We start from the raw sequence: 15,717 nt of genomic DNA, 5'->3' as shown, positions 1-15,717 counted from the left end.
TCGGATACTATGTTAGATGAATGACTCTCCACAATGGTATGATATTGTCCACTTTGAGTATAAACTCTCGTGGCTTTGATTTGGGTTTTCCCCAAAAGGCCTCAGACCAATGAAAATAGTATTGCTTGATTATAAACCCATGATCATTCCCTAGATTAGCTGACGTGGGACGTTCATCCACCAACACAATCTTTTTTTCACAATATTTTACTAATATTTATTAAAAAGTTCGGTTGCATGTCGGGTCGAGAATTTAGACCTAGAATCTCTTGACCGAACATATATTAACATTTTACCATTCAATTTTATATTTATGCATAATGGAATTTCTAAAAAATTAGTTTTTTTTTTTTTTTTTTTTTTTTTTTTTTTTTNATTAAATCAATTTTGATAATCTCACCCGAAGAGGGTTATGTCGAGACTCAAAACATAAAATAAAGCAAAAAGGAAAAAAAAAAAAACATAAGCGACAAGGAACCGACAAGTGAATTCGTAAATAGACAAAAGAAAGAGTTGTCTAAAAAAACAATAAACTAAGTGAACAAATTCTCCGACATAGAGAACGAGAAACTTAAGAGAAACTTCCAAACAAAAAACTCCCACTAGTTAGGAAAAAAAAACAGCTAACGCTTGCACGACCCGAACCATTTATGTGCTCGAGTCTAAGTAATTAAATGTTAATCGATTTTCTAGTTGCAACAACTGAAGCTCAATTCGAGTATACACACGGTAGATAAGACACTGATTATCATCTCATACGATGACATAACTCATGTGCTCGGGTCAAACTAATTGATTATCATTCAGTTTTCTAATCCTAAGTAATATACCCAATAATATAGTCAAATGTCGGTATAGACAATAGCTAAAGCTCAATTCGAGCATAGCAAAGGACTAACGTAATTTTAAAATTTAGTTAGTGTGATGCTCGAGTAAAGAACGAATACAGAACCCATACCGCATCCTAATAGGAGTGATCCTATGACACTCGAATAAAAAAGAGATACATGGATGAACCGAGACCACATCTGAATGAGAGTTATCTTGAAAGTAGGACGACTAAGAAATATTTAAAAGAATTGAAAGTCACTACCTATAGAAATAAAGTAAATTCAAACCCGTGTTGGTTCGTGGAGATAGTCTTCACTCTTAAAAAACGAGTAATGTAGATAACGTAACCATGTCACAAAGGAATGTCGGGGTCATTAGATACCGAATCCTCGACACGAGTCGTTACGAATAAGAAGAATAAATGGTTAACAAGAGCGTTACCGTCACAGAAATTATTAAAATAATATATTGGATAAGATTTGTCAGATTTATTTACTTAATTAAACATTTTATTATTGCAAGTTGCTAGGATCCGTGTATAATTATTAAAAAAAAAAACTTTATAATATAATTGTCACTCAATAAATTTTGAAAATTATTTTTGGAATTATTGTCGGTTTTTATTTATTTATTTATTAACCACGTTATTACAAATTACTTACTTAAATATTAAGTATTCTATAAATGCCAGTTGTTTAAAAGTTAATATAATAAGTATAAAACATTTTAAAATTAGATAAAATTCTAAATTTAATATTAATTTTTTATAAAATAAAAATGTTTTATACTTACTGTATTTTTAATACATTAACTTTTTAATTATAGTTTTAAATCACATGTCCATTTTTTAATCAATTTTTAATGTGTGAATTTCATTGACATTTTAAAAATTTATTAAAATTAGAAAAAAAAAATAATAATTATATATTATATGTGCATTTCACATGTTAAGTTTAAAATTTTATTATATATTTTCCGTTTTTTAATATAAAATTTCGAATAAAAATTTTAAAGCTTCGTTTAAAATGATTTTATATTTATTTTAACGATATTTAAATTTTACTTTTAAAATTTTCAATTTGGTCCTTGTGTCGTGTTTTTGTAGCTTGTTCCTAAAGTGAATATTTTAAAAATATAAGGACGAAATTGAAAACTATTTTATTTTATTTTTTACAATTTGAATATAATTTAATAATAATAAATAAATAAATAATTTCAAAAAATATATAAAAACAAACAAAAATCATTACCCTAATATGAACACATCAAGATTTCCACCAACTTTTTCCCCCATAAAATCACAACTTTCCAACGGTAATAAAGGTAGTAAAACATAATTTTATTTTTAGGTAGGTAATAAACTTTCAATATTTTAATTTATTTTTTTTAAAGTAAAATTTAATTTTTATATTTTTAAATTTATGATAAATTAGTCTCACTAAATGTTTACAGACAGAGATGTCCATTAATCTATAGGACTACAGTCTTTGCAGAAAGAAAATGAGAGAGATTTCTTATCGTTAACAAAATGGGGTCGGAGATGTGAATTATACTTCCTATCCCTGTTCTCGCCTCCTACTACTACGCCTAAATTTCCGCCCACCCCATTTTTTATTATGTAAAATTCTCGGGAGATGAAAATTGAAATAGGAGGTAGAGACATGCAAGTCTCGTGGACATCTCTGCATACAGATGTTAATATACAGAGAATAAAAATTAATAGAAAATCAAAAGGATTTAAATAATAAATCATCACAAAATAAAATGGTTGAGGGTGGTTGGGACTAATTTAGAAAATGAGTATGGGTTTATAGGTAAAGAATACATCTCCATTGGTATGAGACATTTTGGGAAGCCTAAAGCAAAGCCATGAGAGCTTATGTTCAAAGTGGACAATATCATACCATCGTGGAGAGGTGATTTTTAACATGGTATCAGAGCCATGCCCTAAACTTAGTCATGACAATAGAATCCTCAAATATCGAACAATGATTGTGAGCCTCGAAGGTGTAGTAAAAAAGTGACTAAAGTATCGAACAAAGAGTGTACATTGTTCGAGGGCTCTAGAGAAAGGAGTCGAGGCTCGATTATGGGGAACATGGTATCAGAGCCCTGCCCTAAACTTAGCCATGACAATGGAATCCTCAAATATCAAACAATGATTGTGAGTCTCGAAGGTGTAGTAAAAAAGTGACTAAAGTGTCGAACAAAGGGTATACATTGTTCGAGGGCTCTAAAGAAAGGAGTCAAGCCTCGATTAAGGGGAACATGGTATCAGAGCCATGCCCTAAACTTAGCCATGACAATGGAATCCTCAAATATCGAACAAAGATTGTGAGGCTCGAAGGTGTAGTAAAAAAGTGACTTAAGTGTCGAACAAAGAGTGTGCTTTGTTCGAGGGCTCTAGAGAAAGGAGTCGAGCCTCGATTAAAGGGAGGCTATTCAAGAGCTCCATAAGCCTCAGGGGAGGCTTATAGCGTACTTTGTTCGAGGGTAGGATTGTTGAGGATTGTTGGGAGTGGTCCTACGTCGACTGGGTTTATAATGCTCAAAGTGGACAATAACATTTTTATCGAGGTTGACATAATGACGAAAATACCCTTTGAAAAAAGGGAAAAATTGCCCTCACTTAACCGCAACCTTTTTGATTTGGTCAAAAATCACGCTCTTGATTTCCCCTATAAATGAGCTTTCCCTTCCTCCATTTCATTTCTGTATCCAATAAAAAATCTAAAAAAAAANACCCTAATATGAACACATCAAGATTTCCACCAACTTTTTCCCCCATAAAATCACAACTTTCCAACGGTAATAAAGGTAGTAAAACATAATTTTATTTTTAGGTAGGTAATAAACTTTCAATATTTTAATTTATTTTTTTTAAAGTAAAATTTAATTTTTATATTTTTAAATTTATGATAAATTAGTCTCACTAAATGTTTACAGACAGAGATGTCCATTAATCTATAGGACTACAGTCTTTGCAGAAAGAAAATGAGAGAGATTTCTTATCGTTAACAAAATGGGGTCGGAGATGTGAATTATACTTCCTATCCCTGTTCTCGCCTCCTACTACTACGCCTAAATTTCCGCCCACCCCATTTTTTATTATGTAAAATTCTCGGGAGATGAAAATTGAAATAGGAGGTAGAGACATGCAAGTCTCGTGGACATCTCTGCATACAGATGTTAATATACAGAGAATAAAAATTAATAGAAAATCAAAAGGATTTAAATAATAAATCATCACAAAATAAAATGGTTGAGGGTGGTTGGGACTAATTTAGAAAATGAGTATGGGTTTATAGGTAAAGAATACATCTCCATTGGTATGAGACATTTTGGGAAGCCTAAAGCAAAGCCATGAGAGCTTATGTTCAAAGTGGACAATATCATACCATCGTGGAGAGGTGATTTTTAACATGGTATCAGAGCCATGCCCTAAACTTAGTCATGACAATAGAATCCTCAAATATCGAACAATGATTGTGAGCCTCGAAGGTGTAGTAAAAAAGTGACTAAAGTATCGAACAAAGAGTGTACATTGTTCGAGGGCTCTAGAGAAAGGAGTCGAGGCTCGATTATGGGGAACATGGTATCAGAGCCCTGCCCTAAACTTAGCCATGACAATGGAATCCTCAAATATCAAACAATGATTGTGAGTCTCGAAGGTGTAGTAAAAAAGTGACTAAAGTGTCGAACAAAGGGTATACATTGTTCGAGGGCTCTAAAGAAAGGAGTCAAGCCTCGATTAAGGGGAACATGGTATCAGAGCCATGCCCTAAACTTAGCCATGACAATGGAATCCTCAAATATCGAACAAAGATTGTGAGGCTCGAAGGTGTAGTAAAAAAGTGACTTAAGTGTCGAACAAAGAGTGTGCTTTGTTCGAGGGCTCTAGAGAAAGGAGTCGAGCCTCGATTAAAGGGAGGCTATTCAAGAGCTCCATAAGCCTCAGGGGAGGCTTATAGCGTACTTTGTTCGAGGGTAGGATTGTTGAGGATTGTTGGGAGTGGTCCTACGTCGACTGGGTTTATAATGCTCAAAGTGGACAATAACATTTTTATCGAGGTTGACATAATGACGAAAATACCCTTTGAAAAAAGGGAAAAATTGCCCTCACTTAACCGCAACCTTTTTGATTTGGTCAAAAATCACGCTCTTGATTTCCCCTATAAATGAGCTTTCCCTTCCTCCATTTCATTTCTGTATCCAATAAAAAATCTAAAAAAAAAAAGAAAAAAGAAAAAAGAAAAGGGAATTAATTTTGGCCGCGTTTTATTAATTATTTATTCTGCAACGGCAGAGTTGTCAGAGGGGCGCCAGGAAACTGCGTCGTTTTGTCCACGTCGGACACAGGTCACCGGCAGTTCCCGGTGGCGGCAAACTCTCTCTCCTTACATTTGGAACTCCGATGTGTTAGTTTGGAATTGGATTAGAGAGAGAAATACGGACTAGGACCGGTCCCCTTCCCGCTTCCTCAGCTATAAATACCAGCTATTGACAAACTGTTCTTTTTTTTTTTTCCCTTTTTCCTCTTGTTTTCCACCCCCGTTCACTCTCCCTAACTTTCTTCCTTCTCCGGCGACCATTTCCCGGCCGAATCGCCGCCGCTCATTCTGATTTCTCCTCTTCCTCATTTCTGCTCTCTCAGGTACTCTCTCTCTCTCTGCCTCTCGTTATCTCTTTTGTTGATGTTTGTTGTGTCTGATCGTTTGTGGAGCTTCAGATCTGGTGATTTTGACGCTGTAGAATGGATGCCTACCTCTCTTGTTTGTTCTACCTCTGGAATTTTACTCTCTTGTTGTTACGTTTTTCTTTTAATTATTTCTTGAAATTGTTTTTTTTCTTGCTCTCTTCTTTCTGGTTTCGAGTCTGTGTTTTTCCTGATCGTGTTCTTGATCTGCTATCTGCTTTTGTGTTTTTGTTCTGCTCTCTACAGGATCTTTTCTTCGACGTGTTTCGTTTTTTCTTCGCTTTTATTTTTAAGGTTGTTTTGCTCTGTGATTTATTTGTGATTTCTTATTTTGCTAGTTGGTTAGTTATTAATATCTGTGGTGATGGAGTGTATGCGTGTATGTACGTTTAAAATGCCTTTTTTTTGGGTTACTTTTACTCTTTCTATTGCTGAAGAAAGGATTTGATATGCTGAGTTTCCTGTAATATGATGGAGAATTTAAGTTTTAGCAAATCAACTTGCTGGTAATTAATGAGCATTTCTATATCTGTCCCACATTCCTTCAATGCTTGCGGACGTAATATGTTTGACTTTTCCTTTCCTTTTCTGAGTCATGGGTGGGTTCATTTCATTTTCTTTTTTTTTTTTTAAATGTTAAAATCTTCGTGTATTTTTGCCTGTACAGCATAGAACGCCGGTTTTCCAATCAACTTTACGTTTCCGTTTTAAATTGAAAAACTGAGGGATTGTCGTTTGATTCTTTTAAATATTATTGTGCTCTGCAAACGCTTGTATTTTAATGAATGACTAACTGTTTCTCTCTATGTAACTCTCTGTTCATAACACTCATATTTCTTGATTGAATCATTTAGAGGAAAAAGGAAATGGATGGGATTGGACTTCGATATGTGGGCTCTCATTGCTCAATGTCTGAGATGGATGAGCATGATTTTTCTCGATTTCACGATAAGCCTAAGCTCAATATTGAGAGGCAAAGATCATTTGATGAGAGGTCCCTCAGCGAGCTGTCCATCATCCTTGCTAAGGGAGGCTTGGACAACTTTGAGAGCTCCTATTCACCTGGTGGAAGGTCAGGATTTGATACCCCAGCTTCATCTACCAGAAACTCATTTGAGCCCCACCCAATGATTGCTGAAGCATGGGACTCTTTGCGGAGATCCTTGGTGCATTTTCGGGGCCAACCAGTTGGAACTCTTGCAGCTATTGATCATGCCTCAGAGGAAGTTTTGAATTATGATCAGGTTAATATCTTTGCATAATGATTTTGACATACTATTTGATACATGCTAGAGTCCCCAATCATGTGAATCTGGAGACATGCAGTGTTGTAGATTAACTATTAACAACTAATATATTCGATGTAAATATTTTTATCTTCTGTCGAGAAAGTTTAAATTAAAAGTAAGTGAACTTGTCAAGTAAGTAGTGGGCACCAAAAGATGCATTGAAAACTTAAGACTCAAAAGTTTGATTTTCTTTGATGCTTACAATTTATGCACAGAACGGTTATAGACAACCTGATGTAAGTTAGTCAAATCATAAAACTGCCTCTTGCACCATCTCTTACCGCAATTTGTTATGCATTTGATAAGAAATAGTTGTATACTAGTAACGGCTTTAACAAAAGTCTGAATTATGTATTGAGTGTATCGCTTTTCTCTCAGGTTTTTGTTCGGGATTTTGTACCAAGTGCTTTGGCTTTCCTGATGAATGGGGAACCTGAAATTGTGAAGAACTTCCTGTTAAAGACTCTGCAGCTTCAGGGATGGGAAAAAAGAATAGACAGATTCAAGCTTGGGGAAGGTGCAATGCCAGCTAGCTTTAAGGTTCTTCATGATCCTGTTAGAAAAACCGATACCATTGTTGCTGATTTTGGAGAGAGTGCGATAGGAAGAGTTGCTCCTGTTGACTCTGGATTCTGGTGGATCATTCTGCTCCGTGCTTATACAAAGTCAACTGGGGATCTAACTCTGGCTGAAACACCAGAGTGTCAGAAGGGAATGAGACTTATTTTAACTTTATGTCTGTCGGAGGGGTTTGATACATTCCCAACTCTACTTTGTGCTGATGGTTGCTCCATGATTGACCGAAGGATGGTAAAATATCTTTATATCTTTTGCTTGTTATGAAGTTACTTATGGCTGTTTTCCATTTCATATTACGTGATTGTCTTTTGGTAATACTTTCAATTAAAATTTATTATGTGATCTTTCTATATAACTACTGAAAGTTTCTAAAAAGAATGAAGTTCTTATAAGTCAATGGTATCAGTTGATATTTAATACTTACAGAATGAGGAGCCAGTTCGAACCATGTCCTTCAAATTTTATTCTAGAGCTTGTGATCTTTCTATGGCGTCTTTTATTGATCTAACTGTTGCCTTCTTGGACTTGGTTTTGATTTACATTAAATTATTTGTGTGTCGCAGACAAACAATTTTATTGTGTTGTGTTAGTGTTGTAGGATCGGGTTTGGTAGCTCTTATTGCATGGCTTCTGACATCGTAAAGTATTAACATTTTTAATTCCTAATGAACATAAGTGGTCCTGCAAAAGTATTTTTCAGAACACTAGGTCTTTCTACTACTGAAGTTATACATTTGAAGAGCTAACTTCTTCCAGTGTCATCTTCCCTTCAGTGGACTCTAATTTGATGATGCCTATCATTATCATGAAGTGTTTAAACTGTGATTCCATCCTTTTTCCTTCAACTTTACTCCTTTTCTAACATAGAAGGTAGAAAAGAGATACTGAACAGTCTATTTAAAATTGTGTTGTTTGTATTTAAAACCGGGGGATTAGTTTATTCAGCTTTACGGAGTTTAGTATTTCAAAACATTATTTCTAGTCCAGCAAAAGCTGTACTATAATCAACGTCTTTAATACTAAAGTCATGTAGACGTAAAATTTTCTACCATGAAGTGCTACTTTGCAGCCTTCCTTAGTTTCTAAGGAGCAGATTTTGTACTTGATTATTGCAGTTTGATATAATTCTTAATCTTAAGTAACTCTAAATGCATTGGTATGTTTTTTTTTTTTTGAAAAAAATATTCAATCGCAATATGCATCTTTTTGTGTTTTGGATTAGAAACAATATTGTCCTTATTTGGTGCATAGTTACAAAAGTAGTTACCTTTTTTGTAACTGATCCATAAATGATATTTTTGACTAATTGGGGGCTTTCTTCTTGTGACTCCTTTTGCCCTGGAGTTGACCTTTCTCCCCTTCTTTTGTAAAGATATTATCGTGTTGCTGATGATGTTCTGATAAATAAAACAAAGAAGGGAAGAATAAAACATCCTCCTCAACAACCAATGAAAGTTTGGTTCACAACAGTTAGCTAGAATATCAATCTTTTTGCAACCTTCTCGTATTTTATTTTCAGATGTTAAAAGCAACAGATAAACTTTTCATAACTGCCTATTTGGACGCAGCTATGATGTTCAAATTTAAAGAACTTCTCATGATCTTTCTGAGAAATATTTACCTTATCTATATGTTTTAACTTGATAATTTTTCTCCAGGGTATATATGGTTATCCTATAGAAATTCAAGCCCTTTTCTTTATGGCCTTGAGATGTGCTCTGGCTATGCTAAAACATGATGCTGAAGGAAAAGAGTGCATAGAGCGTATTGTGAAGCGTCTGCATGCTTTAAGTTATCACATGAGGAGTTATTTCTGGCTTGATTTCCAGCAACTAAATGACATCTACCGTTATAAAACAGAAGAATATTCACATACAGCTGTAAATAAGTTTAATGTCATCCCTGATTCTATCCCAGATTGGGTGTTTGATTTTATGCCGACACGTGGTGGGTATTTTGTTGGTAACGTTAGTCCTGCAAGAATGGATTTCAGATGGTTTACTTTAGGTAATTGTGTTGCAATTCTATCATCTCTTGCCACCCCTGAGCAATCAATGGCTATTATGGATCTTATTGAAGCACGCTGGGAGGAGCTGGTTGGAGAAATGCCTTTGAAAATATCATATCCTGCTATAGAAAGCCATGAGTGGCGAATTACTACTGGTTGTGATCCCAAGAATACCAGGTGGAGCTACCATAATGGTGGATCTTGGCCAGGTCTGTCTGTTCATTCATTCATTTATCTCTTCATGTTATATAATAAAGTTTAGATTGTTATTTATCATTAATTTAGAAGAGTCTTCTAATAATAGCTTTAGGTATTCTTATCCTAAAGATGATAGCTTTTGGTATAAAAAGTAACCTGCTGCAGGCACCGTTTACTTAAATTAGAACGGGCATCAGTGCCTTTCATGCACTTTGATTTGCTAGCCATCAACTTTATTGATGATTTTGGCATTCTAAACCTCAAGAAGGCAGTATAAGGAACTGTCTTTTTCTTCCCTTCGAGGATTCAAACCTTAAGCTTATACACTATTAGATTTTAGCTTTTAGCTAGTATCCATCAGCTTGTAGTATGGGTGGAATCTTAGTTGATAAAACAAAAAAAAGTATCAGACAACTACTTTTTGAAAATTTAAACAATGGCAGGTTGGTAAGTAATCAAAATCACTTTTGTAATTATACAAGGTTGGTAAGTAATCAAAAGCACTTTTTGTAATTATATAAGGTTGGTAAGTAATCAAAATCACTTTTTGTAATTATATAAAGCATACTTTCTATTCTTTAAAATCAATTTTGCTCATATGAAAATCACGTTTAGAAGTATAAAACCGAACACGTTTCGGAGTGATTTGAATCCTGAAGAAAGTGATTTTAATCATATAAAATCACTCATAAACATGTTGAAAGTCCAGTTTTAAGAAATATGCAGCTAGCTGCCTCCCCATGAGAGAACCTTGCTCAGACAAGCACTTAGGTATGTTCTTGTAAAGTTTTTAGGCATGAAGCATGTGCTCACGATGATACTTATCTTCTAAAATCGTAGGGCTAACAGAAAAAAGAAAATAAAGAGAATGAGCTCACTTGCTTTATCTTTTTTCCTTAATCTTTTGGACTGTCTGAAGTAGCTCTCTATCAGTTTGGATCTTTTTTTGATTGACTTTAAGAAAAAAAGATTTTTAAGTGTCATTCCCAGCAGACTCTTTCTCTGTCTACCTATCAAATCTTCTCTCACTTAGTGACTCTCTCTCTCTGCCTCCCCAAATCAACTCTCCTGTTCTGTACTCTCAGAATTTCGTTTCTCCCCTTTCTATCTCTCTCAGAACAAAATCTGTGTTTTCATGAACTGCAATAGTAACTATGAGATCTAGCTAGTGAAGAGTTTCATCATGAACATTTTTATCTTATATTTTGTATTCTTTTTATACGAATGTCAAATTTTTTTAGACCTGCTTGACGTATTGATGCCAGCCACAGTCATTGTCTATTAACTAACAAAGAACCGAAGTTTCTTTCTTTCCAGTTTCCATAAAACACTAATAAGCTTTATTGGAAGAATTCTAGTATTATGAATAAAGGTAGGCTTACCATTAATAAGATTTATTGGAAGAACTTAGTGTTATGAATACAGATTAGCATTCTCCAATCTTCATGCTTATCATGCTGATAATAATGAATGTAGCCCTCAAAACTATTACATTAGACCACACATCAAGTTAACATGAGGATTCCTTGTGAAGTTAAGGTACCAACTGTGATCCCAAATTTCCAGCATTATTTTCTTTTCTTTAGTTATTGTCTGTTATTGCGTTTTTCTTGAGGTGTAAAATATAATGAGCCGCCCCAATCCCCATCTTTCTTGTGGATGATGAAAGACTATCTCTGTTCTTTTAGTTATTTTTGGGGCTACAATACCCATATTATATAGTTAACCGAGAACTTTAATAGTAGTGTAGTCTACCATCCAAAGGTTACCTTTATCTTACATGCCTTTTGATAATCTTACACCTTTAGGGCACCAGGATCAAAACCATATTTTGATGTCAGGACATTATTTCGTTATCTTGAGTAGTTGCCTAGGCCAAGATTATCATCGATTAGAGATAAAGAAGTGCCATTTCAGTTGATAAAGAGACATTCATATTTTCTCATTAGTTTATTTTCCTTTTCTAATTATTTATTGCCGAACTTTCATTTATGAAAGAAAAGTTGAACCTGATTAATGGATACCTATAACGAAAAGTTAAACCTAACCAACTCCCATATCTTATCACCAAATCTCTCAACCATCCTGTTGTCATCTCCAGCCAAACAACCGACGCCCATAACGAAATAGAGGGTTAGAAGCGCACCCCTTCGATCATAGAACAACGATATTACAAGCCATCAGAACACTAAAAATCTGAGAAATTTTCTCTCATTAGTCATCAATGCATTTCTTTATTCCTTTTTGAGTCTAGAAACACTTCTCATCCGTAAATTGAAAAGTTACATTCCCAACTCTAGTACTCCTGCTAGGAGTCTACAAGAAAGCAATTTAATTAGTGTTAATCACATTAAGGTGTATCAAGTATGATCTCGAAAAGAGCTAGGATATTGTCGGAATGTCCTGGAGATGGATAACATTTTCCAAACTTCAGAATCTTTATTAGATTGTCTTGTAGGGAAATATCCTTGATCTTTGATGCATCTTCGAACTGTAAGATTGGAGGGCCACAAGTATCTCTAAATTTTTTTTGGACACTTGAGTAATTCTCCCTACCTGAAAGTTATATGCTACTTAAGCTGTTGTGTTGCCTTTTCTTGTATGCCATAACATTGCTTTCAAAATCTCTCAATCTTGCTTTCAAACCCCCTTTCAAAATCTCTCTGCCCCGTTTTCTAAAACCTTCTTCTCAAATCGGGGTTAGAGGCTTGAGCATACGTTACCTTGCCGTAGGTGACGCGAATACAAATTGGCTTAACTCACTTGCTGCTGAGAAGTGAGTGCCGCACAATTGCAAAGTCTGCTGCCAAGAAAAGTGCGATCGTAACAAGCGGTATCAAGTAGAAATTTGAAAGAATAGTAATGATTAGAATTTTCATAGCATCTGCAGATGGCTTAGCTTCTCATTCTAGATCTAGCACAAAATTATACAGATGGATATTTTCGTCACTCAATGTAGTCGAGTCGATTCATGAGACATGGTAGGTTAGGATTATCATTTACCATTACTGCATTGTGTAATGCAGTAAAAGATCACGGAGTTCAGTTGTTAATCTCATATTTATACTGATATGTTTCTCCTTGCTCTGAATGCAGTGCTACTATGGCTGCTAACAGCCGCTTGCATTAAAACCGGACGACCACAGATTGCTAGAAGAGCCATCGAGCTTGCCGAGAGTCGTTTGCTGAAGGATAGTTGGCCTGAATACTATGATGGAAAGTTAGGAAGATACATAGGAAAACAAGCAAGGAAATACCAGACATGGTCGATAGCAGGATACTTAGTTGCAAAGATGATGTTGGAAGATCCATCACATTTGGGGATGATTTCACTTGAAGAGGACAGGCAAATGAAACCACTGATCAAGAGATCATCATCATGGACCTGCTGAAAACAGAGAGGCCAAAGGAAAAGAGGTAACAAAGTCGAAACTCGGCTTTTTGTTTTCCATTGTAACTCTATTCTTTTCACATTTTGGCTGTGTACAATAGAATCCCATCATCATCAATCTGCAGAGACTTTGGTCTTTTTTTGGGTCTTGAAAAAAAAAAAAGGTAGTGTCTCGAGTTTTTGGCACAAAAATTCTGCAAATTTTCTTTGTTGAGATTTCCTCAGCCGATGAATGAAATGATTGATGGCTGCTTGGCTATGGGCGAGACACTTTTCATTTTTAATCTATGGACTTCTTGGAATTTTGCTGCCCATTGTCAAACTTCATTAATAAATGGCCATTCTATCTTGTCAACATATCCTCTTTCTTACATTTCTTTTTCTTGTTTTTAAGGTTTTTTTTTTTTTTTTGTTCGGGTGAGAATTCAAACCTGCAACCCTTAGAAAAGGTTACTAATACTTTGACGGGTTGAGTTGGGTTGAGTTGCATTGCATAAATGTTTGTTCTATGGATGACTTCTTTGATGTTGGTTGTGGCTTATTTGTTTGTGTTCCATGCTTAAACATTGTGTTTATTTACCATTTTCTTTAATTTAGGTATTTCATGTCATTATTTAAGAATGTTTGCATGTGTTTTTTTTATTAAGAAAATGAAGAACTAATTTAGCTATTCTAGTGTGATAAGTTGAATCATTGAATTGAAATCATCTTACGGCATTTGTGATTTCGGGGTTTGCATATTCATAAAAGTTCTTCGATCCAATTGTCTATGATTTTCATATCAACTAGAGGTCGTTTGTGAACGTAAAACATTAAACGAAAATTGTAAATGAAAGCAACTAAGAAAAGGAGTAAATGAAAATAAGAGTAAAAGTCTATTGACAAAGGCTTACTAGGAATGATTCTCAATATTGCTTCCATGAACACCTTGTTTTGAACAATATTCAAGTCGTCAATTCAATCTCTCTTTTATCGCAGATTGAATCTCAAAGTTTGAGTGATACCTTTTTGAAGAGTTAGCAAGATCTCGAGCACTTGTATTTTTGGCGTACAAATAACTTCGGGTCCAAGAGCTTCAAAATCTTTCCTTTTTTTTATTTTTTTTTATTTCTTGATAGTTTGTGATTGAATTCACCAACAAGTCGTTACCTATATCAACAAGGTATAACTTCTTTTTCGGTGACTCAATCATAAGAATTCCATGATGAGCATGTTTTGCTTTGAGCAATTCTATGTTGGGTGTATTGAGAGTTTTCTTAGGTTTCGGTGACTCAATCATAAGAATTCCATGATAAACATGTTTTGCTTGGAGCAATTCTATGTTGGGTGAACTGAGAGTTCTCTTAGAATGTACGTGAGTGAGGACAAAACATGTTGGTGTTGAAAGGTTACTTGTAGATACATGTATAGGTACATGTATACATGTATGAGTATATACATGCCCGTGGAGGTTCATTAATTCATATTTAATTAGGTGCATGTTTTTTATTTATACATAAATCATATTTAATTAGGTACATGATTTTTTGATTTATACATGAATCATATTTAATTAGGTGTATGATTTTTTTTTTTTATCAGGAATGGTATTGGGGATGTCCCAAATTATCCATATATACATATGCTGGCATTGGTGGAAAATGTAGAAAAACAATTTGGCATCCTTTTCTAGTAATATAAAGTTCTATTTTCTCAAAAGTTCTATCAAATTTTTCTACTCTCACTAACAACTGGTATCACAGTGATAGCGATCTTGCAGCAGCAAAAATGACAACAGAGAGACAAGTTGATAACTTTGTTTAACTCGCTATCTCGAGATTTGATGGTCACTATGATCATTGGGCAATGTTGATGGAAAATTTTCTTAGATCAAAGGAGTTCTTCAATATGGTGGAGACGGGTTATGAGGACCTAAAGTTGAAGGACTTGAAGGTCAAGAACTACTTATTCCAGTACGTTGATTGGATTATCTTGGAAACGATGCTTCAGAAGAAGACGTCCGAAGAGATTTGAGATTCAATGAAGAGGAAGTACCAAGGCTCAACGAGAGTAAAACGTGCTCAACTTCAAGCAATTAGAAGATAATTTGAAATTCTCCAAATGCAAAGGGGAGAACCAGTGAATGATTAGATTGACAAGGTTATCAGTCTTGCAAATAAAATGAGGATGCATGGTGATTTAATCACTGATGTTGCAGTTGTAGAAAAGATTTTGCGATCTCTAACTTCAAAGTTTCATTATATTGTATGTTATATTGAAGAAGCAAACAATGTCTGAAGAGATGCAAATTGATGAACTCTAAAGCTCCATGCTAGTGCATGAGCAGAAACTTAATCGCACGAGTGCAATAGAGGAGATGACAACCTTAAAGATATCCATACCAGGTGAAGCTTCAAGCTCCAGAGGTATAAAGCGAGGAAGAAGCAAAGGTCGTGGAAGAGGTGATCGAGAAAGAAGTAGAGATGTTGGTAGGTCATTAGATCTAGTTAGAGGCAATGATATCATCTCTTCTATTGCACTCGTGCGATTAAGCTTCTGCTCATGCATTGGCAAGAAGCTTTGAAGTTCATCAATTTGCATCTTCTCGACATTGTTTACATCTTCAATAGATACCATATAATCAAACTTTGGAGTTAGAGATCTCAAATCTTTTCTCCAAGCAACATCAATGATTGAATCATCATGCATCCTTATTTTATTTGCAAGACTTATAACCTTGCCAATA

At 34.7% G+C, this 15,717-nt stretch overlaps 1 protein-coding gene across 5 annotated transcripts; it reads left to right on the top strand.

Moving 5' to 3' along the window:
* Positions 1 to 5,331: 5,331 nt before the first annotated feature.
* LOC111796970 (probable alkaline/neutral invertase D) lies at positions 5,332 to 15,257 on the top strand. 5 transcript variants are annotated; one of them, XM_023679802.1, is made up of 5 exons: positions 5,332 to 5,485; positions 6,382 to 6,771; positions 7,195 to 7,626; positions 9,054 to 9,612; positions 12,698 to 12,993. In XM_023679802.1, exons 2-5 carry the CDS (start codon positions 6,394 to 6,396, stop codon positions 12,991 to 12,993), a joined length of 1,665 nt encoding a protein of 554 aa, XP_023535570.1. In that variant the 5' UTR covers positions 5,332 to 5,485; positions 6,382 to 6,393. The 5 variants fall into 5 exon arrangements, with proteins under 5 accessions (XP_023535570.1, XP_023535572.1, XP_023535573.1 ...); XM_023679804.1 differs by lacking the exon at positions 5,332 to 5,485 and adding an exon at positions 14,735 to 15,257 and having other exon boundaries at positions 6,394 to 6,771; positions 12,698 to 13,018; XM_023679805.1 differs by lacking the exon at positions 5,332 to 5,485 and adding an exon at positions 14,574 to 14,685 and having other exon boundaries at positions 6,394 to 6,771; positions 12,698 to 13,018.
* Positions 15,258 to 15,717: the final 460 nt, after the last annotated feature.

The sequence above is a fragment of the Cucurbita pepo genome, chromosome LG06 (assembly GCF_002806865.2).
Source record: "Cucurbita pepo subsp. pepo cultivar mu-cu-16 chromosome LG06, ASM280686v2, whole genome shotgun sequence".
In the NCBI taxonomy this organism is placed as follows: Eukaryota; Viridiplantae; Streptophyta; class Magnoliopsida; order Cucurbitales; family Cucurbitaceae; genus Cucurbita; species Cucurbita pepo.
The sequence above is the reverse complement of the archived record's forward strand: the minus strand, read 5'-3'. Positions and strand labels throughout refer to the sequence as shown.